Source organism: Hypanus sabinus, chromosome 21, assembly GCF_030144855.1.
Source record: "Hypanus sabinus isolate sHypSab1 chromosome 21, sHypSab1.hap1, whole genome shotgun sequence".
Lineage (NCBI taxonomy): Eukaryota > Metazoa > Chordata > Chondrichthyes > Myliobatiformes > Dasyatidae > Hypanus > Hypanus sabinus.
The window spans coordinates 56,591,129-56,612,708 of NC_082726.1; the positions used below are offsets into that span (position 1 = coordinate 56,591,129).

The window sequence follows — 21,580 nt, forward strand, 5'->3', positions numbered from 1 at the left end:
CCATAGAGCTAATTATTAACTACAAGAGGAGGAAACTGGAGATCCATTAGCCAGTCCTCATCAGGGGATCAGAGATGGAGAAGGTCGGTAACTTTTAATTCCTCGATGCTACAGACTACAGCGCACAGTGAGGACTGCCAAGCGCATCATTGGAGCCTCCCTGCCCTCTATTGTAGACCTGTACTCTTCCAGGTTGAAGAAGAGGGCGGGGAACATCATAAAGGACTCCTTCCATCCTGTGCATGGACTGTTTGAACTGCTTCCATCTGGTAGGCGCTTCAGATCCCTCCAGACTAAGACTAATAGGCACTGGAGAAGTTTTTTCCCTACTGCGGTCACTTTGCTGAACAGTTAACTGCCGGTTAACTGTCGGCTAACTATTACTTGGATTGCACTACCTGTATGAATAATCTATATTTTCATTTATATTTATCATTATTATTGTTATGAGCAGAGAGACAACATCTGCCGTAAGTTAATTCCTTGTATGTGTACAGGTACTTGGCGATTAAAGTCTGATTCTGATTCTGATTATCAGTTCAAATAAAGCCCTCCCTGCCATTGAGCATATCTACAACGAGCGTCGTTGTAGGAAAGCAGCATTCATTATCAAGCACACCCTCCATCCAAGCCATGCTCTCTTATCGCTGCTGGCATCAGAATTAATGTACAGGAGCCTCAATACCCACACCACTAGGTTTAGGAACAATTATTAACCCTCCATAATCAGGCTCTTGAACTCCAAGGGATAACTTCACTCGACCTGCCTCATCATGGTACTGTTCCAACACCCTATGGACTCATTTTCAAGGACTCTTCAGCTCATGCTCCTGATATTTATTGCTCATTCATTTATTATTACATCTGAGTATCCCTTATCCAAAACTCCAACCTCCAAAACCCTCCAAAATCCAAAGTTTTTTGGAGCGTTGGCATGATGTCACATATGTAAAATTCCACAAGGCATTAGGAAGATTCCCAGGTGATGTGAGCATCACAGACAGTTCTAAAGAAGTGATCTCACTTATGTAATGAATAAAAGTTATGGAAAATAGAAAAACATTGCATAAAACAAACATGCTAAATGGCTACACCTGTGTATATGCGCGTTGAACAAGTTTATGTAAGACAAAGACTGCTTACCAGTAGCATGTAAGTTCAGAGTCGGAAATTATGGCCATCCCAAACTATTTCATTATATATTCCAAAATTCAAATAAATCCAAAATTCAAAACTCCTCCAGCCCCAAACATTTTGGATAGTGGGTACTCAATCTGTATTATTATTTTTCTTTTGAGTCTGCACTGCTTGTTGTCTTTTACACATTGGCTATTTGTCTATCTTTTTATGTGTGTTGTATCATTGATTCTATTGTATTTCTTTGAACTTACTGTGAATGCCTACAAGAAAGTGAATCTCAAGGTTGTATATGGTGACATATGTGCACTTTGATAATATATTTACTTTGAACTTTTACGTATTGAGTTGCTGCCACCACATGAATGGTTGATTAGATACTGTATTTGCATTAACAAGCAGGAGCGCAGGTGTACCTAATAAAGTGTCCACTGAGTGTGTCATTCTCCTGTTGAAGGTTCTTGACTTTAAATGTCCATTACCTTCCATGGATGTTGCCTGACCCACTGACTTCATCCAGCTGTGTGTTGCTCCAGATTTCCAACATCTACAGTTCCTTGTGTCTCTATATTTCGGTTGTACGATGGATGCTGTTATACAGGGTCATACAGCATGGAAACAGGCCCTTTGGCCCACTGAGTTCATGCTGACCAACCATTTATACTAATCCCATTTTACATCCTCTACATTCCCATACGCTCCCCCAGACTCACCTGCACACTCATGGTAATTCATACTGGCCTATTAACCTAGCAACAAACGTTTCTATGGAATGTGAGAGGAAAGTGGAACAAAGAAAGTTCAAAGTAAATTTGTTATCCAAGTACCTATATGTCAGGACATACTACCTTGAGATTCATTTACTTGCAAGTATTCACAGTAGATACTAAGAAATACAATGTAATTAGTGAAAAATTATACACAGATAGACAAACAACCAGTGTGCAAAAGAAGACAGACTATGCAAGTACAAAAAAAAATCATAATAAATAAATATTAGAAACATGAATTGTAGAGTCAACCAGTGAAGAAACCAATGTGGTCACGGGGAGAACTCCACATAAGCAATAGCAGCAAAAGCAGGTTTTAAGATTCAACCCATCTCGCTGGAGCTGAGATGCAATGTCTCTACAAATTGATCTGTTCCAGTTGGGTCACTGAACTTCAACTTCTTCCTCAACAAACTGTATCCTGAATTTATCCCCTTCAAGCCTTGATCTTTGCTTCTACATCTGCCTCACTACTGCTGCTGCTGCTGCATGGTGTTCCTGCAATTCCAAGGATTTATGACATTGGGCGCCACAGTAGCATAGCAGTTAGCACAGCTCAGAGTGTCAGAGTTCAATTCTGACATCATCTGTAAGGAGTGTGTACATCCTTCCTGTGGAACATGTGGGTTTTCTCCTGGTGCTCCGGTTTTCTCCTACAGTCAGTTAACTGGTCGCTATAAATTGTCCAGCTAGGGTTAAATCGAAGGTTCCTGGGTGGTGTGGCTCAAAGGACTAGAAGGGCCTATTCCTCATCCTAAATGTTGATATTTTGGATGTGGAATCACATAATGTGGGGCAGCGCAGTAGTGTGGTGGTTAATGCATCACATTACAGCACCGACGGTAAGATCAGGGTTCAATTTCCACAACTGCCTGTAAGGAGCTTGTACATTCTCCCCATGACTGTGTGGTTTTCCTTTTGGTGCTCCCATTTCCTCCCACAGTTCAAAAACGTACAGGTTGTAGGCATGCCACGTTGCTACCAGAAGTATGGTAGTACAAGGGGGTTGCCCAGCACAATCCTCACTGATTTGATTTGACAACGCATTTCACTGTACAGTACTGTACATGTGACTATGTGACAAATAAAGCTAATGTTTTACTAGGTCAATGTCTGTCACATACACAATTACAATGCAATGCAAAACTTGCAGCAGCATCACAGACACAGGACATCAGATACACAGCACTCACAAGAAAAAAAACATAAATCATATCCAATTTTCACAAAAAAAGAATACTCAATTAAAAAAGCAAGACCATTGTAGAGCAAAGTGGTCATAGTGTTGCTAAACTAGTGACTTAGGTTGTGCAGTTTGGTTCAGGGGCTGAATGGTTGAAGGGAAGTAGCTGTTCTTGAACCTGGTGCTGTCGCACTTCAGGCTTCTATGCCTCCTGCATGCTGGTAGCTTTTAGAAGATGAATGGCCCAGACGTGGTGATCTTTGAATATAGATATTACCTTTTGGTGGTAGCCTCTCCTGTAGATCCCACTGATGATGGAGAGGAATGTGCCCTTGATGCATTGAACTGAGTCTAAAGTTAGTGAAATGGTTTCACCCTAATTCATGCCTGACTTTGTCTTCCATCACACTTCTGAGCCACAGCAGCCAGTTTTTTTCCATTCTGATATAACGCTATGATCATTGCCTTTATCTCCTATATTTTATTTACTTCCATTATGAAGATCTATCCATTCCTTTATTTTGTTTCCCCTGTTTAATTGCACTACAGAGTTATAGAACACTACAACATAGAAATGGACCCTTTGGCCCATCTAGTCTGTGTCAAACTGTCATTCTGTCTAGTTCCGTCAATCTGTATCTGGACCATAGCTCTCCCATCCATGTACTTAAACAAACTTCTCATAACTGTTGAATTCAAGCCTACATTCACCACTTCAGCTGGCAGCTAGCTCCAGACTCACACCACCCTCTGAGTAAAGAATTGCCCTTCAGGTGTCCCATAAATATTTCACTTTTCACCCTTAACCTATGACCTCTAGTTCTAGTGTCAACTAACCTCAGTGACAAAAACTTGTTTACATTGACTCCATCTATACCCCTCATAATAACTCTACCATCAAATTTTACCTCATTCTCCTAAACTTGGGGTAATAAAGTCCCAACTTACTTAACCTTTCCCTATAACTCAGATCCTCAAGTTCTGGCAACAATCTTCTAAATTTTCTCTGTACTCTTTCAATCTTGATGAACTTTTTCTCGTATGGACTATTCATTTTCTTGCCAGTGTTGGAGGATTGCAAACTGATGTATTTCTCTTCTTAAGCTCATCACCCCTACTGGGCCATAGCTCACCACAGTGCTCTGTCCTGGCTGAAGGTTGATTGTCCCTGTGGCTTCTGCTTCCACCGCACTACTTCATCCATCTTCTAGGCCAAGATCCTTCCTCTCCCAGGGATGAGGCCTTTGGAGCTTCTGTTGGTGTTTTTACAAGATAGGACATCTAGCCTTATACCTGGAACATGTTGTAGGGTTTCACTGCTGTGTAACATGATGTACGGTTTCACTGATAATGTAATGGTTTCTCTGTAGCAGCCATGTTTGGGTTATGACTAGCTGTTGTTCTTCCTTGTGAGTTTGGGAGAGAGATCTTTGCAGTCTTTTGCCGGGGGAGAGAGAAGGACAGAAGATGAGAATGGCGAGAGTTAGTAGACCGCCAGACAGGGTGAACTTGGAGTGAGGGTCTGAAGGGCAGTGACGATCGGAGGAGGTCGATGATGGACAATCGGCTTATCAGTGAACTCCAACATTACGCAACAGACCGTTTCTTAATGGGCCCTTTTTGCCCGGGGCTAACACACCCTATATTAAGCCGCTAGCCGAAGCGAGAGTTATATACCCAACCCTCCTCCTTTTGCAGCTGGGCTTCTTATGGAGATCCCTTTCGGAATGGCAGGCTGTGATCAGTGGGGTACTGCAAGGTTCAGTGCTGGGACCGCAGCTGTTTACAATATACATTAATGATTTAGATGAAGGGATTAAAAGTAACATTAGCAAATTTGCCAATGACACAAAGCTGGGTGGCAGTGTGAAATGTCAGGAGGATGTTATGAGAATGCAGGGTGACTTGGACAGGTTGGGTGAGTGGGCAAATGTATGGCAGATGAGGTTTAATGTGGATAAATGTGAGGTTATCCACTTTGGTGACAAGAACAGGAAGGCAGATTACTATCTAAATGGAGTCAAGTTAGGAAAAGGGGAAGTGCAATGAGATCTAGGTGTTCTTGTACATCAGTCAATGAAAGCAAGCATGCAGGTACAGCAGGCAGTGAAGAAAGTTAATGGTATGCTAGCCTTTATAACAAGAGGAACTGAGTATAGGAGTAAAGAGGGTGAGACCCCACCTGGAGTATTGTGTGCAATTTTGGTCTCCAAATTTTGAGGAAGGACATTCTTGCTATTCAGCGAGTGCAGCGTAGGTTCACAAAGTTAATTCCCGGTATGGTGGGACTGTCGTACATTGAAAGATTGAAGCAATTGGGCTTGTATATACTGGAATTTAGGATGAGAGGGGATCTTATTGAAACATATAAGATTATTAAGGGATTGGACACACTGGAGGCAGGAAGCATCTTCCCACTGATGGGTGAGTCCAGAACTAGATGCCACAGTTTAAGAGTAAGGGGTAAGCCATTTAGAACAAAGATGCAGAAAAACTTTTTCACCCAGAGAGTGGTGGATATGTGGAATGTTCTGCCCCAGAAGGCAGTGGAGGCCAAGTCTCTGGATGCATTCAAGAGAGAGTTAGATAGAGCTCTTATAGATAGCTGGGTCAAGGGATATGGGGAAAGGGCAGGAACAGGGTACTGATTGTGTATGATCAGCCATGATCACAGTGAATGGTGGTGCTGGCTGAAAGGGCTGAATGGCCTACTCCTGCACCTACTGTCTATTGTCTATTATGTTTACCTGTCCTTTTTCTTTTATTTGCAGGTGCAGCCTGGCTTGTTTATATCGACAATTGTGCCTTTTCTGTATTGCCAGCTGGGATCTTCAAATGGAATTCAGTTAAACTTTCCCCATGCTACAAAAGTATAAAATTTAAAATGATATTCCCATGTAATTGTGAAAGTGTATACTTAATCCTATGTATTAAATAGCTATCAGCTGTATTTCAATGTCATATCAGCTTCAAATAATGAAAATAAATAACCGAAGATGTCGGAAAGGAAATAAGTCAAATTACTCACTCTTATAATATGTTCAAGACTTAAGATAATTCATAGAGTCGTAGAGAAGTACAGCAGAGAAACAGGCTCTTTGGCCCATCTAGTCCATGCTAAAACCATTTAAACTGCCTACTTCCATTAACCTGCACGCCATACTTTAATGTTGGCTAGTTTAAAGACGTTGTGAGAAAATGTCAGTAAATATGTGGTAATACATTAAATTGCATGTAGTTCTGCTATAATGCTGGAATTTTACTCCAAAGAAACCTTGTGTTATAGAAAGTCACTTTATAGCAGAACAAAGCGCAGATTTAAACTGGTTTTCCCAAATGTGAATGCACTGTAATCAATTCAATTCCACATAGTGCAAATAGTGTTCCTGAATCCATCCATCAGCTGAGAACCAACTTGCTTCATGGAAATGGATATTAGCAGAACTATGTATATGTTTGGCAGCTGAATGTCAAGGTGTGTTCTTTAAATGGGCACTCACAAAGAGCAATGAGAAATTTAATTTTGTATTAGTCATTCATTTCAGCTCTACAAAATATCAGACAAAGATTGGATGACTGCAGAACAAGTTCACAAAGTATATTTTGTTTTGTAGCAAGGGAATTGAAGGATTTGGAATAAGTGAAGGAAAATGGTGCTGAAGAAATGGCAAGGTTGCTGCCCAACAAGCCAAACAAGATGCAGGGAGGAATTTTAGCTTTTCCTTTTTATGTATATACAACCCTAGTGCATTAAGGTAAAACAATAACCATGCAGAATAAAATATAAAAGCTACTGATAAAGTGCAGTGCAGGTAGATTGTGTCTGGGGTCAGTGAGATCGTTGATTACGCTGGCCCTTTTACTAAGGCAGCAAGAAGTGTAGATGGGGTCCATGGAGGGGGTGCTAGTTCAAAGATAAAGGTGAAATATTAAAGATAACCATATAACCATGTAACAATTACAGCATGGAAACAGGCCATCTCAGCCTTTCTAGTCCATGCTGAATGCTTATTCTCACCTAGTCCCACCTACCTGCACTCAGCCCATGACCCTCCATTCCTTTCCTGTCCATATATCTATCCAAGTTTTTTTTTAAATGACAGCTTTATCTGCTACATGTAATCAAAATATACAGAGTAATGTGTTATTTGTGTCAATGAACAACATAATCTGAGGATTGTGCTGAGGACAGCCCACATGTATCGCCATGATTCAAATGCCAACATAGCATGCCCACAACTTACTAGCAATAACCTATTCAGGCTCCTGTACCTTCTCCCTGATGGTAGTAACGAGAAGCCGGCCAACTCATTTAATCCCAATTGATCTTCCTGTTTATGGCTGAGGTTCATGTTCTGTTTGTCCCTTCCAAGAACTCTCTCCATGAGACAATTTCCATGACACATCTGATACTAGTATAGCCAACACTGTGATACCTCATACAGTAAAAAATCATACCTCTCTGGTTCCCTGGTGATTTATAACATTATCCAGCCATTACCCGAATTCCTCCTTAATTTGGCCATGATGGCAAAATTGCAGGTTCTTGACTAATGCACTCATTGTGGTAGGTTATGCAAATAGGGATAGAGAAAGATGAGAAATTGTCTCAGGACTATAGTTGAAAGGAGTTTACAATTTGGTCACTCATGATCTAAGCAGACTAATCAGAAATGAGCCTTTCCACTGAGTCATGTTCCCCCTCTTCAGCTGATTGTAAGCTGCTAAAGTCTGTCTTTAAAGTTTACCAGCACTTGTGTTGACAACTCTCTTTAAGTTCAAATTTTAAAGTAAATTTTGTTATTGAAGTACACATGTCACCATATATAAACCTGAGATTCATTCCCTTAGGGGCATACTCAATAAATCAATAGAATAGTAATCAGAATAGAATCAATGAAAGACTAGGGCATTCAAACAGAGTGCAGAAGACAACAAAATGTGCAAATATGAAAAGAAGAAATAATAATAATAAATAAATAAATAAATATTGAGAATGTGAAAAGAAGGTCTTTGAAAGGGAGTCCATTGATTGAAGGAACATTTCAATGATGGGGCTAGAGAAGCTGAGTGAAGTTATTCCCTTGGGTTCAAGAGCCTGATAGTCAAGGGGTAATAACTTCCTGAACCAGGTGGTGTGAGTCCTGAGGCTCCTGTATCTTCTTCCTGATGGTAGCAGTGAGAAGAGAGCATGACCTGGATGGTGTGTGTCCCTGATGATGGAAGATGCTCTCCTGCAACAGTGTTTCCTGTAGACAAGCTCAATGTTCAGAAGGGGTTTACTTGTGATGGACTAGGCTAAATCCATTACATTTTGTAGGATTTTCTGTTCAAAGGTACATTTAATGTCAGAGAAGGTGATTCCATACCTGGCTGTAATGCAGCCAGTGATTATACTCTCTGCTAACCATCTATAGAAGTTTGTCAAAGTTTTAGATGTCATGCCAGATCTCTGCAAACTCCTAAGGAAGTAGAGACGCTGCCACATACTGCAGGACCTCCAAAGCAGTTGAGGATGTTGTACTATTGTTTCAGTATAGCAGTAGACTATCAAACATTCCATGGCATAGTGGCTCTCATTGTCTGCATGATAGTCCTCATTGCTCAGCCTTTGTTTGGCTAGCATGGATCAAACATAACCTGTGCATTATAGTAATGTAGAATGCAGGCATCATGACTACCGTTTATCAGCAACAAATGTCACATGCAAACTGGCTGTTCATGGAATCCAGTCAATTTAAGTGTTGGTATTAGGTAGAGCTGATTTTAAGGTACAATCTTACAATTTTGCTGCCAGTAGCATTTTGCAATATGAGGAAGGCCGTAGCATTAACAAAGGCACACTATCTTATTCTCTCACCTGCCCCTCTCTTTCTGCCCCTCTTTCTCTCATTCTTCCCTCTCCCCGCCCTCTCTCCCAGTCCCTTTTTCCGCACCTCTCTTGCTGCTCCCTCTTTTTCACCAAGCTCTCTCTTCCATTCCCTTCTCTTCCTAACTCAATCTTCCACCCTCCTCACATCCTTACTTTTCTTTCTCCCCCAACCTCCTCTCTTCCTTACTCTTCTCTCCCCAGAAATTGCCATCCCATCTCTTTAAATTTCACTGAACTCAAGCACTGTCTGTAGTACCATCATCAAACTAAAGCTATCAGAAACAAACCCATTACTAATGGGCAAATCTGTTTAATGGCAATGCAGTTAAATTTTCTTCCCAGTAAATGCTGAACCATTGAAGTTCCAGAAAATCAGTTAGTATTAGAGCATAGAACAGTACAGGCCCTTTGGCCCATGATGCTGTGTTAACCTTTATTTTAGAGATAGAATGTGAAACAAACCCTTTTGGCCCTTCGTGCCATGCTGTTGGCAACCCCATCAATTTAACCTTAACTTCACGAGCCAATTTATAATGACCAATTAACCTACTAATCGGTACATCTTTGGACTGTTGGAGGAAGCTCACACATTCATGGGGAGGATGTACAAACTCCTTACAGATGATCTCGGAATTGAACTCTGATGTCATGAGCTGTAATAGTGTCATTCTAGTCGCTATGCTACCATGGCGTCCTAATCAACTTTCAAGATCAATGTAACCACATAGCCCTCCATATACCTGTCTAGGAGACTCTCAAATATCCCTATTGTATGAGCCTCGACCACCACCTCTATACACTTAACCAGTCTCTTTGTAAAATACCTACCTCTGATATCCTCTTTGCACTTTCCTCCACTCACCTTAAAAGTATGTCCTTTGGTGTTAGGCATTACTGCTCTGTTAATGTCTACCATAACCTTATACACCTCCATCAAGTCACCTCTCATTCTCCTTCGGTCCAAAGAGAAAAGCTCTAGCTCACTCAACTTTTCCTCCTAAGACATGCTCCGTAATCCAAGCAGCATCAGTAAATCTCTGTGCCACCCTCTCTACAGTTTCCACATTGTCCCTATATGAGATGACCAGAAACTGAACACAATAATCCAAGTATGGTATTGTATTTGATCTGGTGCCATGATGCGCTCACTCAATACGTTTCCGTGGAATGTTCACGATTCAGATCCAGCATCCTTACTGCTATGATGTTCAGCACATTTCACCCCACAGATGCATATGGGGACCGTAGGAGTGAGTAGTTCCAGAGCTCTAGGCCATGTGTCGAGCCAACAAAACAGTCATTAATTACCAAGCTCACTTCCAGCCTGGGATATCTTGGATTAAATAATAATCACAATGCCAAAGTGGCATCATAAAGCAAATAATTCAGCTGTGACAAAAGTAACCAACTGGCCACAGAAACTAAAAATCTGTCACAGTAAATGATGGCAAAATACTATGGGTTAGAATGCATACTAAATGCATAAATTACTATATAGAGCACAAATGGAAAACAGAGACAGCATGCTTATTACAAAAAATCATAATAAATTCAAAAAATTTAATAGATTAGAACTTTAAACAGGTTGAACACAATTTAAAAATACAAGGAAGATGTTAAAATTTATTAAAGACATGAATTGGGTTCAATTCCACTGTTGTCTACAAGGAGCACCAGAAGGTGCACGACACGGCTGGGTTCTTAGCCCCCCGTTGTACTTGCTTTACATTTACAACTGTGTAGTTAAGCACAGCTGTGATGCCGTATTCAAGTTTGGTCATGGCACCACTGTTGTAAGCCAAATCAAAGGTGGTGATGAATCAGCATTTAGTAGGGAGATTGAAAATTTGGCTGAGTGGTGCCATAGCAACAACCTCTTACTTAATGGCAGCAAGATCAAAGAGCTGATTATTGACCTCAGGAGAAGGAACCTGGAGGTTCTTGAGCCAGCCATCATCATAGAATCAGAATTGGAGAGGGTCAGCAACTTTATACTCTTTAGTGTTATTATTTTGGAGGACCTGAGTTACAAAGAAAGCACGGCAGCACTTTCACTTCCTCAGGAGCTTGCTAAGATTTGACATGACATCTGGAACTTTGACAAACTTCTATAGATATGTAGTGGAGAGTATATTGACTGGCTACATTACAGCCTGGTATTGAAATACCAATGCCCTTGAATGGAAAATCTTCCAAAAAGTAGTGGATATGGCCCAGTCCATCATAGGTAAAGCCATTCCCACCATTGAGCACATCTACATGAAACATTGTCTCAGGAAAGCAGCATCCATTATCAGAGCCCCCCCCCCCCCAACACCTGTCAGGAATGGGGGCCGGATGGACCCAAATGCAGGACGCAGACACTGAAGTACTAGGGGGAGGTCAGGATGGGGATGCCATGGCATTTAAGAGTTAATGCAGGCAGGGCTAAATCCAAGAGTTCAGATGAGGCAGGCAGGCGGGAGGACCCCAGAGTTCAAATGGGGCAGGCAGGCAGATCCCACAGTTCAGGGTAGGCGGGCGGGCAGGCAAGCCCCACAGTTCGGGGCAGGCAGGCAGATTCCTCATGGCGGGCCACATGGATCCTGGGCAAGGCTGCCTCCCAGGCAGAAAACACAGAGGCCTGGGCCAGTCGCGGACACCCGGGCAGGTGCGGGGCACAACCCTTAGGGAGCAATAGGTGGAAAAGGTAGAACCCCTGCCAGGCAGCAGCAGTCCAGCCGGACCCACCAGACAGAAGCAACAGGTAGGAGGGGGCAGAACCCCTGCCAGGCAGCAGCAGTCCAGCCAGGTCCGCCCGACAGAGGCAACAGGTAGGAAGCTGGGTCCAGGGTGAGCAGCAGAACAGTGATCCACTGAGTACATTGGTAAAGGCAACTGAAAGCACAGGCAGACAAATAAGACAGGACAGCAGGGCCAGCACACCTGAGAGGAGCAGGAAAAGCATGACAAACTGAGTAAAACAGGTACAGAGTGGGTTGCAGAACAGGCAAAAGGCAGGATACAGAGTAGGATTTGGGGCAAACAAACCAGGTGTAGAGTAGGTTAAACCAACTTCAGAGCAGATAAGGAGTAGACAAACCAGGTATAGAGCTGGTTAAACCAGCTTCAGAGCTAACAGAATGCAAAACAACCACCCACCACGTCTCCGTCCCATGGCCCCTTATAAACACCTGCAGCTGAATTGGCCACAGGTGTGCCTCCTTGATCCAGGATGATCTTAACAGGCTCAAAGGGACCAGACGGGACAGCTGCAAGACCCAGAGTCCGGAGCATTTGGACCAGATTGAGACCCGGAATGTGGATTCCGGACCCTGACAACACCCAAAACCTGCTCTCTTCTCGCTGCTGTCATCAGGAAGAAGATACAGGATCCTCAGAACTGACACCACCAGGTTCAGGTCCAGCTATTACCCTTCAACCATCAGGGTCTTGAATGAGAGGGGATAACTTCACTCACCCCATTACTGAACTGTTTCCAAAACCTATGGATTCACTTTCAAGAACTCTTCATCTCAAGTTCTCAATATTTATTGCATTCTGTTTGTATTTGCAGTTTGTTGTGTTTTGAACTGGTTGAGTGCTCAAGCTGTTGTGGTTTTTCTTTGTTTCTTTTATAGTAATTATTCTATCATGCATTTATTGAGTATGCCCACAGGAAAATGAATCATATATGGTGACATAAATGTACTTTGATAATAAATTTACTTTGAACTTCAAACTTTTGAGATGGCAGGCATGCTGTGTTGGGAGAGATCAAGCTAACCAGCTTAGTATTCATTAGAGTTTCAGAGAATGAGGGGGTCTAATTGGAAGATTCTGACCCAGCTATACTGAGTTGAAGTCAAAAGATTCAAAGTACGTTTATTACCAAAGTATGTATGCCGTATACAGCCCTGAGATTCGTCTTCCCTCAGGCAGCCACGAAACAAAGAAACACCATAGAACCCATTCAAGGAAAACATCAAACACCCAACACGCAAAAAAAGAACAATTCATGCAAGCGGCAAAAAAGGAGCGGATAACACACAGTGTATTAAACATCAAACCGTAAAGACCTTGAAATGTTCAGTGTAGTTCAGTTTAGTTCAATTTAGCACTGTATCGTTTATTGACTGCATGCCGCAGAGTCAGTCTGAGTCAAAGTGCCCAATCAAAATCATGCAAAACAGCAATTAAAAAACTTGTAACCAGAAACCAGAAATGCATATGACATGAACTGCAGAAACCTCTAAAAACAAATCCAATCCACAAACCGCACCATTCAGATCCTGTCCGAGACCCAGGGCTCCTACACTTTCCTCTGGGAGCAGCAAGTGAAAGAGAGAGAGAGAGAAAGAGAGAAAAAATGAAAGAAAGAAAGAGAAAGACCAGTCAAACACAAGCAGATAGTGCTGAACACCTGCTCACCTTCCACTCTTGTCCTCATTGATTTCAATCTTGCTCAATGCTTTAAGAAGCGAGATCAGTGAGTAGCGGAGGCAATCATGAGTTCTCACTCCACCATCTGGCCACACACACCATTCTCAACCTCGATCTCAACCACATCGAAATCCCTCACAAAAGAGCCAGATCACTTGGTTGGCCCAAAATCACATTATCAAAACGTAAATGACGCACAGATTAGTAGTAGAAGTATATTTAAAAGAAGAAGGAGAAGAAGTAGCTTCATGATCTGTGTTCCTGGCTGGAGCAAGGAAATGAGGGATTGCAGTCTCAGTCTTAGATCATACATACTCTTAAAGGGAAGAGGTTTAAGGCTGAGATGTGGAGATATTTGTGAGGTGGAAGTGGTGAGTGTGTGGAATCTGCCACCAGACAGTATTGTTGAGGTCAAGTTGCTGAATATTTTTAAGAGGGAGACTGATAAATGTTAAGATGCAAAAGGCATTAAGGGGTCTGGAGTGTGCGAGGATTTGGTACTGAGGCAAATGACCAGTCATAATCATATTAAATGGCAGAACAGTCTTGATGGGCTGAATGGTCTCTTTCACCACCGATCTTTTGTGTTTCCATATAAATCCCCAAGGAAAGGCTGCACTATTGGGAGGATCGCTTTTCAGATGAGGTTTTAAAGGCCTCAGCAGTGAGGAAGAGCATGTTTGGCCCGTGTTTAGCTCATGACTAAGACAGATGTTCTGGTCGTTGTTACTCTGTTGTCCGAGCTCACTCGCTGTGTGCATGCTAATTGCTGAATGATTTTCTACATTCCAACTGTTTTTATTTACTCAGATTTAAGTCTTCCGGCCGCCATTGTGATTATATATCTCAAACCCAATAATCCAGGCTTTAACCGTTATGATACTGATGTATTTTGTATAAATTTCTCTGCCGTTAAATTGAACCTATCAAACCTGTATCAGAATGTATTTTCCAAATACAGCTCATTGCTGTAGTACTGGACTCACTCCCGCCCAATTTGCCACCTTTTATCTGTACTGTTGTTTATCCATCCATCCAAAACTTGATCTCTCCTGAGGACGTTATACAAAGAAAATTCATAGTCAGTGTCTAGGGCAAGAGACACAAAACAGTGCCTAGTTTGAACTCACTTCAATCCCTGTGCCATAGAAAATGAATTTTATTTTTCCCAGAATTATTTCCCTGTAAGGACTATGATCTGATTGGTCAAAAGTAACTGGTCGCAAATGATCTTAATAATTAGAGGGGGGGGGCTGGCATATTGATCAAACTTGATTTCCAATTGGCTAACACAAAATCCGGCTAAAACTGGCCTGTCTCCACCAACCCTGCAGGGCGGGATGTACCGCCTTAACGGACGTAACCATGGAAACCAAAGATGCTGCCCCACGTCGCAAAGGTTGCCATGGGTGCTTTCTATGACCCGGCTTTAATAAACCCCTCTGCATGGGTTAGCAAGTAGGTTGTACAGTTGCACCGGTGCGGTAAGGGTGGGCGTCTCGATCAGCTCGGGAGGAAGGGGAAGAAAAAAAGTCCCGTGGAGGGGAAATACGTGCCTAAATCAAAACCATTTGTCCTGCAACCGAGTCTGCAGCCCTAAGATCACAGTTCTTAGGTCAGAAGTAGGAAGAAGAGTAATTTTAAACCAATCATGTCGCAGCAACAACAAGACAACATGGCCCTGGTCTTAAACTGTGGAGAACTGAAAGTGGTAATGAGACAATCTCTTTTTAATATCGTGCATCATCTTTTACAAAGGTGCCTCACTGGAATATCCTTGTAGAGCGGGATTTCCATGTCAGCACGTAAAGAACACGTTCAGGGTTAACTAGTTTAGTGGGAGGAGAGATGGAACTGGTTTGCAAGAGTTGTGTGTTTAACCGGTATTATTACCAGCATTGCTCCGATTTGTGTTGACAGCGGCCATTCTGAATTCCACCCACCTCATGGCTGGCAAGGAGTTTCCCGTCAGCGAGGGTGGTGGCTTCCCTTTCCTATTGTGTCACCCCATGACAGGGTTGCGTGTGTCACGACGACGCGGCGCTGTCAGAGTCAACGGGTGCTGCGTGGTTGGCGCTGCCTATTCAACGCGATCTGCCCGGTTCCTTAAATATCAGACTGCTGTCCATTAATTCTTAAAGTTAGCTCCTAAAACCTAAAATAAAAAAGTTATGTTCTCTCCCTTAGGAATGAGTGGAGAGACCGTTTTAGCATTATCTTAATTAGATGATGCTATTAATCTGTAAAATAACCAGTCTTTGGTCCACACTCTTGTTTCTAGTCTGCATATGCTTACCCCACATCATATCAGGCTGTGATTCTGATGGGCAGTGTTAACTCTAATGCCACATTTTGTGTAAATGCAGAAATTTCCATCGTTCTATTCCAGATTCATTTATAAGGTTTAAGGAAATCTGCTGGGTCCAATTTTCAGACCGCAAGGCATTTTAATCATCAGGATGTTTAATTTTAATAATCAATGTATAAAATATTAGCCAGAATTCCAGGGAGTTGTTAAAGGCCACCAAAGCGACCTAAAAGCAATTTCAAATGAAGTTTACAATGGAAACTGTAATAATATTTATCGTGGTTTCAAAATGAGTACTATTTTCAGTTGAATTCAAATCCTATTAAGAGTGCCTTTTGATTCAAGTGCTGTTGTGTTTTCCCAATTACCGGTCAAAGTTGCAGAACTATTTGTCTTTATTTCAGAAAAGAAGCTTTTATCACTAAAAGAAATAAAAGAGATAGCCAACACACACAAAGTGCTGGAGGAACTCAGCAGGCCAGGCAGCATCTGTGGAAAGGGGTAAACAGTTGACATTTAGGGCCGAGACCCTTCTTCAGGACCTGATGGACTATTATTAGGACTTTCTATAGATAGTGCCTGGCCTGCTGAGTCCCTCCAGCATTTTGTGTGTGTTGCTTTGGATTTTATTGTGTTTTAGAAGAGACAGACAGCCTTTCATGTCGCATTATAATGATGCGATGGTGAGAAACTCATTCTGTGGTGACCCAACTACTGTGCATTTTTATGTAACAGGTTTTGTGGGGAAGGACCACAGTATAGGGCTCTGCTATTGGAGAGGGAAGGGAGCTGGTTGGGATGGGGAAGCCATTCAATGAATGCAGTTGCTTACCACCCTGGGTGGGGGAGAGGAAGCACAATTAGTTGAAGGATGCAACAGAACTGTATTGAAAACATTAATCATTAATGTAAGAATAAAAGAAATTACATGGCTTGTTCTTGTATTTTTTTAAAATTATGGATAAAGTTTATTTTGATAAAAAATTCTTGTAGCAGGATCTTGGAACTTTAAAACCTTGCTCATGGATTGTTATGAAGTTAACAGAAACTAAGTCTTGAAGAAAGAGACTGAGACAGACTATTATTGTGTGGGCATATAAACTTCACGATGTTTTGGATCAATAAATTCTAGGAAGATAGGTTATTGAACAAGGGTACATTGGCTAAAGAGAATGAAAAAAAAGCAATAAATAAGATTAATACGTAAGGAGCCATCAAATTTGTCTTGACAGGACAGTAGACTGCCATTAATAGCCCCAACCCCCTCTGCTTCACCACTCCCCTTTCTCACCTTATCTCCTTACCTGCCCATCACCTCCCTCCATTATTATCTTCTGACTCCATTCTTCCATTGTCTTCTACCTTCTCTTATCAGACTCCCCCTTCCCCACCCCTTTTCTTTCTCCAATTTCCTATCTCTTTACTTCTCCCATCTCCTTCTTCCATTTTCACCGATCACCTACCGCCTTGTACTTCTTCCTCCATCTTCCCACCTTCTTCTGACTTCTCATCTTTTTTTCCAATTCCGATGAAAGGTATCGGTCCCAAATGTCAAATGTTTACTCTTCCATAGATGCTGGCTGGCCTGCTGAGTTCCTCCAGCATTTTGTGTTTGATGCAGCAGATTTCAGGTTCCTTCTAGACTAGATACAGGTGGAGGAAAAGCAGGGTTGTAAGATTTTTTCCTTTGTTTTATTGTATCGAATGGGTTTCCTGTATTTATGATGAGTGGAGAGATACAGGGTTCACTCATCTTTATGTGCACAACTTTAATGGATTTGCAGAGAGAGACTTGATTCACAAATGAGTCAACTAGCATGATAAAGGGGAGTCTACATCTAATTTACAGCTAAAATCATAAGTTTTAACTGAAGCACGCCAGCTTTTTAAAAAAAGATATTTCCTCTTTCCATAGGAAAAGCGTCCAGTTCCAGAACTATGTCCTGGCGGTAAGTCTGTCTTTTCTGTTTAGATTCATTACATGCAGTTCTGTGTAATATTTGTGTTATTTTTAAGGGCTATGTCTTAGTCAGATATTGTTCTTAGTCTGTAAATTAATCAGTACAGAAGGAATTCTTTAGTTAATAGACTGTATGCACTTCCTCTCATTCTATCAGGCTGTGATTTTCATGGGCTCTGATAACTTTAATGTCACCAAAGAGTATAAATGTAGAAATAATTCGAACAGAAAACATCCTTTCTTCATTAGATTTGCCAATACTGTAGAACTTAGCTATTACAATTTTTTTTCAGATGCTTCCCCATAAAGTAAGATTTTTTTGGGCCAAAGAGTCTATGTTCACTGTCAGAGTGATACCATCTCCCCACTTATAGACAAATTATTCGGTCTCATATGCTCATTTACTCCTACAATCACCCAACTAAAATTGGGTCACAGAAGATTGCAGACACTAGAATATAGAGCAATACACAAGAAGCTGGCGGAACTTCATGGGCCAAGCAACAGCTATGTAGGGAATTGGACAGTCAACATTTTGGGTGGAGGCCCTTTATTAGAAATGGTTTATTATTATCAGGTGTACTGAGCTATAGTGAAAAGCTTGTCTTGCGTATTTTCATACAGGTAATTTCATTTCATGGTGCATTGTGTGTAATGCAGGGTAAAACAATAACAGCAGACAGAATAAAGTATAACTAAAGTATAAAGTAACAAGCACTCTTCATCTCATGTTCTCGTTATTTATCGCTATTTATTTATATTTGCACAGTTTGTTGTCTTCTGCACTCTGGTTGAATGGCCAAGTTGGGTGGTCTTTCATTGATTCTGCTATAGTTACTATTCTATAGATTTGCTGAGTATGCCCACAAGAAACTGAATCTCGGGGTTATATATGGTGACATGTATGTACTTTGACAGTAAAATTTACTTTGAATGTTGATACAAAGTCCAGGTAGACCAAAAAAGTACAAGGTCATAATGAGGAGTGTGAATAGTCCATCTTATTGTACCAGGGAACTATTCAACAATTTTATAACAGCAGGGTCAAAGCTGTCCTTGAGTCACATGGGACAAGCTTTCAGACTTTTCTAAGCTCTGCGTGATGGGGAGAAGAGAGAATGTCTGCGATGGATGGGTTCTGTGATTATGTTGGCTGCTTTACTGAGGCAGCGAGGATAGACAGAGACTATGGGTGAGGGAAGGGGTGGGAAAGACTGGATTCTATTATATTTTGAGCTGTGTCCATACATTCCACAGTTTCTTGCAGTCACAGGCAGAGTAGTTGCCATACCAAGAAATGATGTATCTAGGTAGGATTTGAATTGTAATTGTAATTGGTTTATTATTGTCACATATACTGGGATACAGTATCTTGTACACTGTTCATACAGATCAGATCTTTACACAGTGCATTGAGGTAGAACAAGGCAAAACAATAACAGAATGCAGTATAAAAGTGTAACAGCTACAGAAAAAGTGCAGTGCAGGTAAACAAGGTCATAGCAACTTAGATTGTGAGGATATTTTCTGTGGTGCATTGATGAAGAACAAAAGAGACAGGCCAAGCTTCTTTAGCCTCCTGAGGAAGTAGGGGCATTGGGAAACTTTCCTGGCATTAGTCTTTATAAGTTGAGAGATGAATTACAGCAATAAGGAAGACATTTTGTAATCATTTTCAGCACTGGAGACTCTGTACCTGGAGTTCTGACATCCTTACTTAACCGAGGGTAAAGTTGCAATAGGGCAAGTACAACGATAATTCATCAAACTGATTCCAGGGATGTTGAGATTACATGATGAGAGGAGACTGAACAGACAGAGTTGAATGAATGAAGAGATCTCATCAAAGCTTAGAACATTTTTAAGTATTGATGCTGGGGAGTTTGAGGTCATCGTATAGCTATTTCTCCATTCTTATTTAGCCTTTCACACAGGGGGTGGTGGCTGTTATCTAGTTACTTGAAAAATCTATTGCACTCTGTGCTTTGCAAATTTGTAATGATTTCTTTCTTCAGCATCACCATCAACGTTAAATTCCAGCTGGCTTTGCGTCATGAAGCACTAGCAGTTTTGGGCACTCACTGTGAGTTCCACTAACGTTCTAGATTAGCAATGTAGATGGGAAAGTAGGCAAGTTTTGCGATGTATTCTTTGCAAATTCAGGATACCTGGCAATTTACCAGCCAATTAAGTGCTTTGGAAGAGATCTCAGTGTTGTAATGTAGATGATGCAGCAACCAATTCTTGCACAAGAAAAATGCCATAAACAGCAAATTAGTTGGGAGCAGACAATCATAGTTGAGAGATCAAGACGTACAAAAAAGCTGGATGAACTCAGCAGGTCGGGCAGCATCCGTTGAGAGAAGCAGTCAACGTTTCGGGTCGATACCCTTCGTCAGGACTAAAGAAGGAGGGGGCAGGGGCCCGATAAAGAAGGTTAAGGGGTGGGGGAGGGGAAGCAATGAGGGGACAGGCAGGAGAGGTGAAGAAGGAATCTAAGGGGAAAGCACTATGGGTAGTAGAAGAAGGCAGAGTCATGAGAGGTGATAAGCAGCTAGAAGAGGAGACAGAGTGAAGGTGGGATGGGGGAAGGGAGAGGGAGGGAATTACTGGAAGTTGGAGAAATAGATGTTCATACCAAGGGACTGGAGACTACCCAGACTGTATATGAGATGTTGTTCCTCCAACCGAAGTTTGGCCTCATCATGGCAGTAGAGGAGGGCCATGTATGGACATATCCGAATGGAAATGTGAAGGAGAGTTGAAGTGGGTGGCAACCGGGAGATCCTGTCTGTTGTGGTGAACGGAGCAGAGGTGCTCGACGAAGCAGTCCCCCAATCTGCGTCGGGTCTCGCCGATGTAGAGGAGCCTGCACCGGGAGCAATAGATTACCCCAACAGACTCACAAGTGAAGTGTTGCCTCACCTGGAAGGACTGTTTGGGGCCCTGAATGGTGGTAAGAGAGGAGGTATAGGGACAGGTGTAGCACTTACGCTTGTAGGGATAAGTGCCAGGTGGGAGATTTGTGGGGAGGGACGTGTGGACCAGGCAGTCGCAGAGGGAACGATCCCTGCAAAAAGCAGAGAGGGATAGAGAGGGAAGATGTCCTTAATGATGGGGTCCTGTTGAAGGTGGTGGAAGTCCTTAGTGGTGGGGTCCTTAGTGAGAGATAATAGTTGAGTGATAAATGTTGGCCACTGTACTGGGAGAACATGGCCACTGTTCCTCAGAATAGTACAGTGGAATCTTTTAATGTAGAACAGACAGGGCTCTGTTTTAAAATCCCATTTATAGCTGGCTCCTCTAAGTATATTCGTTTGCTTCTGAAGTGCACTGGACTGATGGACTAGATAGTTGTGCTCAGGTTTCTGCAAGTGGAGTTGGTGTCGAAGCATCGTCAAGGCAGAATTGTGTCCCCGAGAACGAGGAAAGTCCCGATGTCTGATTGCCAGGCTGAATTGGAAAGGTTGGGTATGGGCCATATTGTAGTGGCGGGGTCCAGACTCTAGAGCAATCTGAGAGTGAGGAACAAACCAAACTAATGTTTGGATGACTTGTACGCCAGGTCAATAGACAATAGGTGCAGGATTAGGCCATTCGGCCCTTCGATCCAGCACCGCCATTCAATGTGATCGTGGCTGATCATCCACAATCAGTACCCCGTTCCTGCCTTCTCCCCATATCTCTTGACTCTGCTATCTTTAAGAGCTCTATCTAACTCTTTCTTGAAAGTATCCAGAAAATTGGCCTCCACTACCTTCTGAGGCAGAGCATTCCATAGATCCACAACTCTGGGTGAAAAGGTTTTTCCTGAACTCCGTCCTAAATGGCCTACCCCTTATTCTTAAACTGTGGCCTCTGGTTCTAGACTCCCCCAACATCGGGAACATGTTTCCTGCCTCAAGGTGTCGAATCCCTCAGATTGAAA

General features: G+C 42.1%; 2 protein-coding genes across 8 annotated transcripts in view; both read left to right on the forward strand.

Moving 5' to 3' along the window:
• The window catches only part of LOC132379074 (sorbitol dehydrogenase-like), a 95,601-nt gene extending 77,976 nt beyond the window's left edge, over nt 1–17,625 (forward strand). For 6 of the 7 annotated variants that reach the window (XM_059946611.1, XM_059946607.1, XM_059946606.1 and 3 more), the window contains one exon: nt 5,862–6,104. The gene's annotated coding sequence lies outside the window, so the exon portion shown is untranslated. Of the gene's footprint in view, nt 1–5,861; nt 6,105–17,607 lie in introns of those variants that run through there. The other variant, XR_009507287.1, reaches the window with a different exon arrangement.
• LOC132379075 (sorbitol dehydrogenase-like) overlaps nt 14,863–21,580 on the forward strand; it is a 50,707-nt gene continuing 43,989 nt past the window's right edge. Inside the window, exons 1-2 of the mRNA XM_059946613.1 lie at nt 14,863–15,095; nt 17,608–17,641. Coding sequence (XP_059802596.1) covers nt 15,036–15,095; nt 17,608–17,641 — 94 coding nt within the window. The 5' untranslated portion in view covers nt 14,863–15,035. The remainder of the gene's footprint in view (nt 15,096–17,607; nt 17,642–21,580) is intronic.